The following is a 13,332-nucleotide window of genomic DNA, read 5'->3' on the forward strand; positions in this document are numbered from 1 at the left end:
GTGTTACATCATGACCAAAGTTGCAACACTACATGGAATTAAATTTGTGAGTGAACACAGCAGCCAAAGCCTTCTGCACTTTGATTTGTCCATTTAAATCCCATGTTCCTCTCTGTGTTGCACAGGGACTCTGTTTGTGAGGAACTAATTAAATTCCTTTGAGCGAGGTGCTTGGATTTCAATCCAGCTCACTAATCTGCTTTTAATGTTTGTGGAAGTTTTTTCTGAGGAACTCAACAGGAGAGATGCTGTGCAGGGTCTCCTGTTTGATAATTAGACCACAGTTAAAGATTATAAATGTGTGTTTTCAGGAAGCGTCTGCATTTATTTACTTGTCAGGGTCATGTCCTATACTGGCCTTTCAAACAGTTCAGGGTATTGTATTGCATACTAAGTAAGCACACTTTGTTCTGGGTTCACTATAAAGAGTGAAAACACACGGTCTTCCATTAGAAAGCCATGTGAAATACAGAAAAAATGATTCTATGATTCGTTTGTAAGCGGGGTTAGTTATTTTTGTCATATTTACTTTTTAAAACATCAAAAACAAACTGTTTTTCGTTTTCTCTACAGTTGCTTTCTTCAAAGGGAAATGCAAACGCATAGGCATATGTACTGTACTTCCCAGGAACACGGTCGTATTTAAAGCAATCTGTGTAGAATATTTTGTATTTATGTCGAGTTCTGATGATGTAAATGCTAAATCTAAATATTTCTCCATTAAAACACCTCTTTGGCTCAGTCTGTGATACTGCTTTTATTCCAATTGCAAACTTTAGGTAAAACTTTTGCAGGGTGTAAAACATTACGGTTAGTTTTTAACTCTCACTCTGTTAACCAAAACGCTAGATTAGTATAAAGGCTGTGAATGTTTAAAAAAAACATGCTTTTAATCAGATAAAACCGTTTGTTTTCCAAAGAGCCTTGAGAAGATGCTAATCTCACACACGTTGATGGTCTTCACGCTTCAGTGTCCTTGTGGGCGTGGTTTGCCAAGCCAGTCCGTTCTCCGATTGGTCAAGCGATGATTTGCTCTTCTGTCATTGGTCCATTATGGACACGACGTAGCGGCAGTGCAAAAAAAAGAAAGAAAGAAACTGCGTTCATTGTGGCTCCAGAGTCGGGGAGCAAGTCCGTGCATGTTTCTCAAGAGTCTTGGAGCCAACATGGCGGCCGGACCGAAGCAGTTTCCTTCATCGTTTTATATGAAAACAACTGAAAAAGTAGGAGGGTAGCGTAGCACAACAACATCAGCGTCACATGATTCATAAAGCCAGGCTGCCCTGTTCCAATATGGTGGTCAGCTTGGCGGAGCTGCGTCTCCCGTTGATCATATCGTTCCTCTGCGGGCTCGGAACCTGCAGCCTTCAAGAGCCGCAGGTTTACGGACTGCGCCTGGAGGACGTTACCGAGCGGGTGTTCATGCGCGAACGGGTCATCGTAGCTCCGCACGGGACCACCTTCAAGCTCAGATTGTTTGGGTCCTACCTGTCCAATGAGACCTGGCCGTGGATCGCGTTCGCCGCGGATGGAGGCGGTTCGGTTGACCCGTGCAGGCTGGAGGAACTCCGCAACTCCTCTGCGTTCCGGTTACGGAGAGCGTTCCCGTCGGATGACGAAAACAGCGGGATTATAGAAGTCCAAACCGAAGCTGCAGCATCCAAACCGGAGAATAAAGATGCAGAGCCTGTGCTCCATCATTTCTGCGTCTTAAAGGGCCAGACATGGGGGTCTTTCGGGTCGGACAAGTTGGTTATTAAGAACCCGGCTGTGCCATCAGATTCCATTCCATTATGGGGTCTGATTTTGGTGGTTGTGCTTCTGGTTTTGGTTTGCATTGTGGTCAGATGTGTGAATCTGAGTTTGCTGTGGCTGGACCCTCTGGAGCTGTATGTTCTGCACAGCTGCGGTTCGGAGGATGAAAAGCAGGCGGCCAAGCGCCTCAAGCCCATCCGGAGGAGAGGAAACGTTCTAGTTTGTTCGCTCTTGTTCATTTGTGCTTTGGGTCACTCGGGGCTTGGCGTCTTGTTGTACCGTCTCTTGGGGTCCATCGTGCCTGCAGTGTTCACTAGTGGCTTCCTCATATTCCTTCTGGCTGAGCTGGTTCCTCATATTGTATGTTCGGGTTATGGGTTCCAGATGGCTCCGGGTTTGATATGGCTGGCCCAGATCTGTCTCATCCTGACGTGTCCGCTTTCTTGTCCTCTCGGCCTCCTGCTGGACTTGATACTGCACCGGGACGTGAGCACTGTCGGCATCCGTGAGAAAACCATGGAAATGATTCGGACTAGTGTGAATGATCCGTATAATGAGTTCGTCAAGGTGGAGTTTAGTAAAGGCGCTCTCAGGACCAAAACCGTGGAGGACATCCTGACGCCGCTCAAAGACTGCTTCATGCTGCCCTCCACGGCCGTGCTGGACTTCAACACCATGTCTGAGATCATGCAGAGCGGTTACACTCGCGTCCCGGTGTATGAAGAGGAGAGGTCCAATATCATCGAAATCCTGTACGTCAAAGACCTGGCGCTGGTTGACCCGGAGGACCGCACTCCCATGACCACCATCACCAAGTTCTACAACCATCCTCTGCATTATGTTTTTAATGACACCAAACTGGATGCAATGCTGGAGGAATTCAAAAAAGGCATGCCAATCCTAAACAGATGCCTAAAAATGATGTGTATCAATGTTAAACCGATATTTTACCAATTATCTGCAGTTATTCCTACTGACCTGACTAGGCCAATATTGAATGCATGTAATATTTGGGCTGTTATATTAGTATTATTCATCTGTACTATTAATCTGTGTTAGAAGTGTTTTCATTACTTGATAATACTAAAAAGATCCAGTTTAGGAAATTTAATTCATATAATATTTGGGCTTTTATTTCAACTATTTTATATTATTATTATTATTATTATTATTTTACAATTTAAAACATGAAAGTAATAGAAACATCTTTCGATATTTAAACATTTAGAATTTTATAATTTAGTATTACTACTATTACTATTGTTATTATTGTCAGAATAATTATTGTTTTCCTGATGAGACTAATACTGAATTATATAATTATTAGGTTTTTTTTCACTCCTTTTTTTCAAAATAATAGCATTTTACATTATATTAAAATCCTAAAATGTTTAGCAATAATAATTATTATCATTATTATTAATTTGTTAGTGTGTTATTAATATTTAAGCAGACGCCTTCAAACTAGTTATCAATGCACAACCAAATATTTGACCAATTATTGCTATTAAGTGCGTATAAATATTTGAGATTTTATTTTTAACAAACATTTTTTATTTTATTGTATTTATATATTTTTTATTTTATTTTATTTATACTTCAATAATTGATACTTTTTCCAAATTGTTTATATTTTTGTTGTAATACATCTAAAACAGTGTTTATCATTGCATATGATTCTGATTGTTTAGTCACTGTATTTTTTTTCTTTTTATGAATTTTAGAATGTACTTTTGATTCAAACAAGGTTCTTACAAAGCTTCTTCTTCTAAAGCACATGTTCTCTCTCTGTCTTCATAGGAAACTCCCACCTGGCCATCGTTCAGAAGGTGAATAATGAGGGCGAAGGAGATCCGTTCTACGAGGTTCTGGGTCTGGTCACGCTGGAGGACGTCATCGAGGAGATCATCAAATCTGAGATCTTGGACGAGTCTGATGGCTACAGTGAGCAGCTGCAGGATGTGCTTCTTGAGTTGTGCTTCTCTCATTTGAACTGAATTCTAATGAGTTTTGTCTCATTCCTCAGTGGACATGAAGGTGAAGCGTCCAATGGCCCCGGTGGAGATTCCCCTGGAGCCACGCAGCGTTCACGACGAGTTCTCCATCTTCAAACCTCCAGAGGGCGAACCCAAGATCCGCACCTCTCCTCAGCTGTTGCTGGCCACCCATCGATTCCTGTCCCGAGGTCTGCCTGCTTTAATGTGAAACAATGAGCTGCAAGAGGCTGTGATTTACAGTATGGGTTAAGGGCTAGAGGTTCCCACAGCCTTGGAAAAATCAATCGTTTTTCTCTTAATTGCTTTCTTTAAAATGATTTTTTACAATCCCTATTCAGTATTTATGAACAACAAAAAGCAGCATTGATAATCGTTGCAAATGCACTGGTCTGAAGGAACCATCTATTTCTGGATGCTAAAACACTTGTAACCATGTTAAAATCACTAGTACTCAGTCTTGAGTTGCTTATTCTTCTCAAGGGTAAAATGTAATTAAAAATAGTTTGATTAAACATATGAAACATATGGAACCTTGTACATGACGTGATAGATTTGTCATGGCCAGAAATGAAGAATTCCTTCCCTCGTTGTGTTTTTCGTCAGGGCACATTATAATTTAAAATAAAACAAGTGAACAAATTAGTTCACCATGGCCACACTTTACTATAATTATAGAACAAATTATTTATTTGTTACCATGATTATTCTATTTTTTGTCTGCATTTCATGTGCATGGCTTCGTTGTTATATAATAAAAGACACCAATATTACAAAAAAGCATTTATTAACAATAATAATAATCACAAAACAGTATCTCATTATCATAAATTAGGACTGTTTAACCAGCTTGTCATATTTATATACAGTTATTCAGATGATCATCAGTTTTTATGTTTCTATACAGGATACACTACCATTCAAATGTTTGGGGTCGGTACAAAAGTTTTATTTTTTTCCATTCAATATTTTTATTCAACTAGGATAAAAAGGCATTTATGATGTTGCAAAAGAATTCTGAAAAAAAAAAAGTATCAGTTTCCACAAAAACATATTAAGCAGCACAACTGTTTTCAGCATCGCAAATCAGCATATTAGAATGATTTGTGACCCTGTACCACAACACCAGTCTTAAGAGTCTGAGATACATACAGAATAAAGAAGCTTTCAATTAATGTTTGGTTTATTAGGATCTGACAATATTTGGCTGAGATGCAACTATTTGAAAATCTGGAATCTGAAGGTGCAAAAAAATCTAAACACTGAGAAAATCACCTTTAAAGTTGTCCGACTGAATCTTAGCAATGCATATTACGATTCAAATATTAAGTTTAGATATATGTACGGTAGGTGAAATATCTTCATGGAACATGATCTTTACTTAAAATCCTAATGATTTTTGGCATAAAAGAAAAATCGATCATTTTGACCCAAACAGTGTTTGTATTTTAGCTATTGCTAAAAATATACCCCGGCGACTTAAGACTGGTTTTGTGCTCCAGGGTCATATTTCTGGAGGATCATGCGACACTGGAGTAAGCTTTGACCACAAGATTAAATTACATTTTAAAATATAACAACTATTTTAAATTGCACTAATGTTACAGTATTTTTGATCAAATAAATGCAGCTTCGGAGAGCATCAGAGACTTGTTCCAAACATGACCCTAAACAGCAGTGTATGTCTGTTCACTTGACGAGTATAAAGAGTTCGAGAAGTTTGTCTGAACAAGCCTCAACTTTTAAAGGACGTTCCCGTCTCTCGGGTCAGCGGCAGGACGATTCGTGCTTGTTATGTGCTGGTTAATGTGATTTCATACTCCTCTGTTTCAGAGGTTGAACACTTCGGCCCGCAGCGTGTGTCAGAGAGAGTCCTGTTTCATCTGCTGCGGCACCCCAGCGTCAACCAAGAAGTGAAGTTTGACCCCGCGGTCCGGCTCAGTCCTGACCACTACCTGTACACACGAAACCATCCGGTTGATTACTTCATTCTGCTGCTGCAGGTGCACGTCAACACTGTAGAGAAATACTGTACACTGTATCTGAAGTTGATATTATTATTATCAGTTGTAGTAATAACATTGACCACTTAATAATAATAACAACTAAATGAATTGTTTGTTATTATTAATCTATCAGAATGTTTGAATAGTGTTTTGATAAATATGATAGTAGTCGTAGTATAAGTTTCTTCATTATTGAACTATTGATATTTAAAACGTTTCAAATATAGTTCTGTATTTGATAATTTAGCATTGGTTAAATTTAATTTAATAAATATTATTTAAACAAGTAATAGTTCATACAATTAATAATTATTATTATTGCAACAATTACAGTTATTTTAAAATATAAAGATATTTAAACATTGATAGTTATTTGTTAGTAGTGTTTTGATCATTTTGACATGAGAAGTATTAGTAGCCGTACTGGTGGTAGTATTATTATTTATTATTTAAATATAATAATGATACAATATAATAATAATAAAATGTTATTAAAATATATTTCAATATTATAATTTATATTGCTAAATTAATAATAACTATTTTATTATAATTGTGACAGTTCAAATTATATTTAAAACATAAATATTTAAACATTGATAATTATTTGTTAGTTGTTGTTTTTTTTTTTAATATGATGCCAGTAGTACTCGTACTATTTATTAATAATGTATTAATATAAATATGACCATTTAAAATATTTTAAATATATTTCAGTATTGGATGTCTTAACATTGCTAATTTAATAATAACTATTTTTTAAGAATTAAAAATCTATTTAAAATATTTCTAAAATTGATTATTTCATAAATATCTGTGTGCGTGTATATATATATATATATATATTTATAAAATGTCAATCTATATTTTACATTTAAATGTATATTTTAAATGTGTATTTCTTGGATGTTTTTGTGATGTTTCAATCGTGTGTGTGTGTGTGTGTGTGTGTGTGTGTTTAGGGGCGTGTGGAGGTGGAGATCGGGAAAGAGGGTTTGAAGTTTGAGAATGGTGCGTTCACATACTACGGCGTTTCGGCGCTCACTGCTCCCTCTTCAGGTTTGTCCCGGCGATATCTGATTTTATGATAATCCCAGATCCAATCCAAATCAGTCATTTTACTCACAGCCGACTCGTGAATGTTGTCATTCGTCTAAGACATTCCTGTGAGTTCTGCTTGTGAACTGCCTTGTGTTTTGAGAGCATAAGGACTATACGGGGCTGTTGTTAAGATGTTTATGTCCAGCTGACCACACATGCTGCAAACTTCCCAGTTTTTCTGTCCTCACAGAGATTAAAATGCTGCAGGAAGTGATAAGTTTGCATCCAGTTAGAACATTTTTGATCGTTACTATACAGTTCAGTGGATTGTAATTTTAGACCAATGAGATTTCGCTGTGGGCGGAGCTACCCTCCGCAAAAAAACAAACACACAATCCAAACAAATGACACAGTATCTCTTAGTGGATCATTTTACACGGTAGCGGTTGATTTAGATAAACATCTGAGGAAGAGATAAGATTTATCACTTGTTGTTTTATTGCGCAAGGCCTGATTGAGATCAGAGTGTTATTGCTGTGAATGATTGCAGTCCGTGTTCTGGTATATTGACTGTGATGATTGTTTGTGTGTTTAGTCCATCAGTCTCCGGTGTCCACGCAGCATCAGTCCACCAGAGACCCCTTTGAGCTGGGAGACGCCACCAGCCCGTCCAGCTACTGTCCCGACTACACAGTCCGAGCCCTTACTGACCTGCAGTTCATCAAGGTGAGCGCAGAACAACCTCTGCTTTTCTTGTTATTCCCCACACTTTTTGCCATGACTTTTTTAATATGTATGCATTCATATTTGATCATGGATCATTGTTGTTGAATCAGAATTGACTCGGATTCTGGTCTTTTTGTGCATGATTCCTCAATGAATTTTTTTTCCATGTACATTTTGATCTGCTCCATAAATGAAACAACTTTATTTTTCAGCTGAGGTCAAATTCAAATTTCAGTCAGTGATTGTTTCTCTTTTTGTTTGCTATATATATATATATATATATATATATATATATATATATATATATATATATATATATATATATATATATATATACATACACATTTTATAACATTTAAAGATACATTAAATATTATTATTATTTTAACATTAATTTGTTTTATAATTTTAACATTTAAAATATTTTTATATATTTGTATTATTATTATTATAACATTTATAATAATTTTTTCATCCTTATAACAATTATTTTTTTATTTTAACGTTTATAAATATATTTAATATGTATATTTAAATATTTTGTGTATTATTATTATTATTATTATTATTATTATTTTAACATTTAAAAAATATATTTAAAATGTATTTAATATTTAAACATTGATCATTTTGTTATTATTGCTGCTATATGTATTACATATGTTATACATTGCTGTTGTTGTCATTTTGTAGTTATCTTAAAATTTACAATTATATTTGAAGTACTGAAAAATATAGAAATAGATTTTTAACAAATCGTATTTATTTCCTATTTATAATACAGTAGTGGCCAAAAGTTTTGAGAATTAAATAAATATTGGAAATTGGAAAAGTTGCTGCTTAAGTTTTTATAATAGCAATTTGCATATACTCCAGAATGTTATGAAGAGTGATCAGATGAATTGCATAGTCCTTCTTTGCCATGAAAATGAACTTAATCCCAAAAAAACCTTTCTACTGCATTTCATTGCTGTCATTAAAGGACCTGCTGAGATCATTTCAGTAATCGTCTTGTTAACTCAGGTGAGAATGTTGACGAGCACAAGGCTGGAGATCATTATGTCAGGCTGATTGGGTTAGAATGGCAGACTTGACATGTTAAAAGGAGGCTGATGCTTGAAATCATTGTTCTTTCATTGTTAACCATTGGGGCCCCGCAAAGAAACGCGTGCAGCCATAATTGCGTTGCATAAAAATGGCTTCACAGGCAAGGATATTGTGGCTACTAAGATTGCACCTAAATCAACAATTTATAGGATCATCAAGAACTTCAAGGAAAGAGGTTCAATTCTTGTAAAGAAGGCTTCAGGGCGTCCAAGAAAGTCCAGCAAGCGCCAGGATCGTCTCCTAAAGAGGATTCAGCTGCGGGATCGGAGTGCCACCAGTGCAGAGCTTGCTCAGGAATGGCAGCAGGCAGGTGTGAGCGCATCTGCAAGCACAGTGAGGCCAAGACTTTTGGAAGATGGCCTGGTGTCAAGAAGGGCAGCAAAGAAGCCACTTCTCTCCAAAAAAACATCAGGGACAGATTGATCTTCTGCAGAAAGTATAGTGAATGGACTGCTGAGGACTGGGGCAAAGTCATATTCTCCGATGAAGCCCCTTTCCGATTGTTTGGGGCATCTGGAAAAAGGCTTGTCCGGAGAAGAAAAGGTGAGCGCTACCATCAGTCCTGTGTCATGCCAACAGTAAAGCATCCTGGCACCATTCATGTTGCTTCTCATCCAAGGGAGTGGGCTCACTCACAATTCTGCCCAAAAACACAGCCATGAATAAAGAATGGTACCAAAACACCCTCCAACAGCAACTTCTTCCAACAATCCAACAACAGTTTGGTGAAGAACAATGCATTTTCCAGCACGATGGAGCACCGTGCCATAAGGCAAAAGTGATAACTAAGTGGCTCGGGGACCAGAATGTTGAAATTTTGGGTCCATGGCCTGGAAACTCCCCAGATCTTAATCCCATTGAGAACTTGTGGTCAATCCTCAAGAGGCGGGTGGACAAACAAAAACCCACTAATTCTGACAAACTCCAAGAAGTGATTATGAAAGAATGGGTTGCTATCAGTCAGGATTTGGCCCAGAAGTTGATTGAGAGCATGCCCAGTCGAATTGCAGAGGTCCTGAAAGAGAAGGGCCAACACTGCAAATACTGACTCTTTGCATAAATGTCATGTAATTGTCGATAAAAGCCTTTGAAACGTATGAAGTGCTTGTAATTATATTTCAGTACATCACAGAAACAACTGAAACAAAGATCTAAAAGCAGTTTAGCAGCAAACTTTTTGAAAACTAATATTTATGAAATTCTCAAAACTTTTGGCCACGACTGTAGATAATGAGCAATGATCAATCAAAGTGAACAACTTCATATTGTACTGTTTTTTTTGTTTGTTTTTTGCGATTGAACTTCATTTCCCTCAAGGAAGAATTGAAGTGCACAGTGTTGTATCTTTTGGTCTCTCCAACATTTTTGCGCCAATTTTTAAAGGTTTTTTTTATTGTTGTGATGCATCTTTATTTTGGAACTTATTGAATTTTTTTTTTTTAAATCATTGAGTTTGTTTGTCTCACATGAGTAATGTACTTGTGTGACCTTCAGAAGGTCAGCTTTGTGTTTTCTGCTGTTAAAATGGGCGCGTGTCCCACAGGTGACCCGTCTGCAGTACCTTAATGCTTTGATGGCGTCGCGGGTGGCCCAGAGCCCTGAGCCGCCTGAAATCAAGATCCTGCCCAACAGTCAAACCAAACTCCTAAATGAGAAAAACACTACTCAAGGTACGATGCACGAACACCGGCACAGATGCATGACACCGAATACATAACAATACATTAGGTGCGACTCTGTGCCTTTGATTTTGCGTTTCTGTGTAATTTGCTAGCGTTGGAATGTTGTGGAGTCTAAACATGCAAGAACAGGTCGACCGGGAATGTCTATGAAACTTCATCGCTCTCTTCTGCTGAACTAAGACTGTGTTCTCTTTCTTTGTCTTTTTCTCTCCTTCCCTCCATTTTCTCCCTCTTTTTATCTCCATTAGACTTTCAGCTCCACTTTTCATTCTTTGACACAATTGAAAACTTCTGTTAGTGTGCTTTGCATGAGGTAAATGCAAGTGATAAGCATGGTACCTTACGTTTGAAACATGTAACCCAGCAGTGCATCGATGCCTCACAGAGCGCCACCAGGTGGTTGGTATGATACATCAGCGCATGTCAAATGATACGCAAAATGGTTACATTTGAATGCATCACTGATATCAGCTTAAGTCAGTGTTTTATCCTTGCATTTTTTTTATTGACACCGTTTTGCTTATATTAATGCTGTCTGTTGGCTCCTCCGCATTAAACTCTCAGACAGGATTTAAATGTCCAGGTAGGTCTTCTTATGAACTTCCCTTTACTCTACCAAACTGCTTATTATCACAAATGTTAGGTTAATAATTATTATTTTTACATTCAAATAGTAAATGGGTGAATCTCACAAAACCAATATAAGACCATGTCCAGGTCATAATTCACCCAAAGTCAAAAGACATAAATAAGAAATAATATTATGCACATTATCTTGTCATGCTCATTACTGCAAAAAAAAAGAAAAAAAAAGCATTATATACATATTTAAATTATAAAATATGTATACATCGTATTTGTATTTGTTGTGCCATTCATAAAAATACAATAAAATGGATGAGAATCTTATAAAGAAAAATATGTACATACTGATAATACAGGCTATATGTATGTGTGAACTTTACATGAATTTTTACCACATTTCTACCGGTTAATAACTTAATAAACTAACAATTCTGATGATATCATCATAATTCTGAGAAGATGTGTCTCAATCCTCAACTTGAATTGTAATGTATTTCTGGTCATTTTGAACACTGTCCACAGAATGATGTGAGAATATGTCACCAGAGAACGATGTTTCAGTGTTTTTGACAGATGGTTTCATTCTGATTTCCCGGGCTCTGCAGGTGCGAGCAAAAGCCAGGAATCCAGGCCAGACGAGGGGCTTCACAGCCAGAGAGGAGCGTTTTGACCTCTATCTAGCCTTCCTGCAGAACTCACAAGGATGTTATTTTGACAACTCATTTGTTTTTGTCGTCTTGAATCTTTTACTCCTGGAATGCAGCGATTGAGCCAGATGGAGGACTGTTGAGGAAAACAAGAGACGTGATGTTCAAGACGTGTCTTTCTGGTCAGACGGGATCTGTTCGCTCTGTTCTGCTTATTCAGCTGTTCCCTGTGATGTCACTTCCTCAGCACTCTGTTTGACTTCACTTATTTCCTTAAGTTGTATGCATGTGCTACTAAATTAAATGTTGTGCCAAGATCTTACCCCCCCCTGTCCTAACACACAAGCAGTATTACAGCCCTGAATCGTCCAGCCCTACTGTACCCTACTGTCACCCTCATGCCACTCCAAACACATAATCTTGTCTTTTCCAATTAATAGTGACTGCAGCTGTCAGTGTCCCTCTGTATCAGCTTCACTGAAGCACTCAAATGTTATTCTCCACGGCTTAAGTGCTATCAAATCTGAACACAAATAAGATTTTAGACTCTTGGGGAAGTACACTATTAAAAATAAATGTTCTATATTAGCATCTATGGTTCTATAAAGAACCGTTAACATCAATGGAATCTTTCCATTTTACAAACAGTTCTTTTCTAGAAAAGGTTCTAGAATATTCAAATGTTTGGGTTGGAGCTGAACTGAAGGTAGATTGGGCAGCCCTGCCATAGAAGAAGCACTTTTGGGTTCCTCTAAGAACCTTTCAGTGAGCAGTTCTTAAAATAAGTATTTTGTGTGTGTGTGAATGTGTGTAAAGAACGTTTGAAAAATATAAAGAACCTTTCAATGGAATGAAAAGGTTCCATGGATTTTAAAGGTTCTTCACAGAACCATTAATATCAATAAAGATTCTTTATTTTTAAGAGTGCGCTTTTTTTTTTTTTTAAGAACTGTTCACCGAAAGGTTCTTTTATATTTAATAAAGATTCCAAAAGGGGCATTTGGAATGTTGCAGTGTGTGTGTTAAAGGAACATTTTAATAATCTAAATAACTTTTTTTCATTATCAAGAACCTTTTGTGCAATGGTAAGGTTCTACATGGAATCACCAATGCTAGTTTAAAAAAAAACGTTATTTTTAAAAGTGTATTGCATTCTTTGTGAAAACCCTTTTGGAACATTTATTTTTTGTGTAGGAAAAGATTAATCAGTAATAACCACATTAATGCTTTCCAAAGACAGGTTTGAGGGTGAGTCCTTAGGTACAATATTCCTTTTACGTCCCAATATGTTAGTGCCAATGTAAGTTTATCTACAGAAAACTTGCAAGAAGTGGAAAGCTGGATTTTTCACATTAAAAATGGTCTTCAGTGCAGAGGTATCACTAAGTGGTATGGGAATAGGTCCGTCTCTGTCTTAGAAATTCCTATGATTGTTCCATTTAATTACCATTACCTTTGCCTAATATATTTCCCTCCAAATTTTCAGATTGTTAGATTGATTATTTGCTGGAAAAACATAAATTCGAGAGCGACGTTACAACTACTGCGTGATCCTGACCCAGTTTTTCACTGCATGTCTAAATCCGGCTGCCATTCAAGTCTGCATCTCAGAGCAATTGAATATTAGGTGACTCTATGCATGACTGTAGCAGGTGTAGCTTACAGTATAAAAAAAAAGTCCAATCTTTGCCATACTGGAATAACCTGACTGTTCCATTGGATTAACATGAAATTAGATTCAAGCAATTCTGAAAATCCCAGTGTTTTTGAGGTTGTATCATATTTCGAA

General features: G+C 37.0%; 1 protein-coding gene across 4 annotated transcripts; it reads left to right on the forward strand.

The window, feature by feature from the left end:
• The first annotated feature begins 979 nt into the window (after positions 1 to 979).
• Positions 980 to 11,865, forward strand: LOC132127845 (metal transporter CNNM3-like). 4 transcript variants are annotated; one of them, XM_059540013.1, is made up of 10 exons: positions 980 to 2,644; positions 3,556 to 3,699; positions 3,782 to 3,940; positions 5,583 to 5,752; positions 6,718 to 6,814; positions 7,392 to 7,522; positions 10,173 to 10,299; positions 10,560 to 10,624; positions 10,876 to 10,894; positions 11,502 to 11,865. In XM_059540013.1, the coding sequence occupies exons 1-8, from the start codon at positions 1,261 to 1,263 to the stop codon at positions 10,607 to 10,609; spliced, it is 2,262 nt and encodes a 753-aa protein (XP_059395996.1). In that variant the 5' UTR covers positions 980 to 1,260; the 3' UTR covers positions 10,610 to 10,624; positions 10,876 to 10,894; positions 11,502 to 11,865. The 4 variants fall into 4 exon arrangements, with proteins under 4 accessions (XP_059395996.1, XP_059395997.1, XP_059395999.1 ...); XM_059540014.1 differs by lacking the exon at positions 10,876 to 10,894; XM_059540016.1 differs by lacking the exon at positions 10,560 to 10,624.
• The last annotated feature ends 1,467 nt before the right edge of the window (positions 11,866 to 13,332 follow it).

This window comes from Carassius carassius, chromosome 45 (genome assembly GCF_963082965.1).
Source record: "Carassius carassius chromosome 45, fCarCar2.1, whole genome shotgun sequence".
Taxonomy (NCBI): Eukaryota; Metazoa; Chordata; class Actinopteri; order Cypriniformes; family Cyprinidae; genus Carassius; species Carassius carassius.

What these genes read in the sequence shown, in the direction of transcription:
- LOC132127845 (XM_059540012.1), top strand. Translation starts at nt 1,261, where the DNA reads ATGATTCATAAAGCCAGGCTGCCCTGTTCCAATATGGTGGTCAGCTTG. An exon ending in CCATCGATTCCTGTCCCGAG is followed by an intron (nt 3,941 to 5,582) that starts GTCTGCCTGCTT and finishes CCTCTGTTTCAG; the next exon opens with AGGTTGAACACTTCGGCCCG. An exon ending in ACTTCATTCTGCTGCTGCAG is followed by an intron (nt 5,753 to 6,717) that starts GTGCACGTCAAC and finishes GTGTGTGTTTAG; the next exon opens with GGGCGTGTGGAGGTGGAGAT.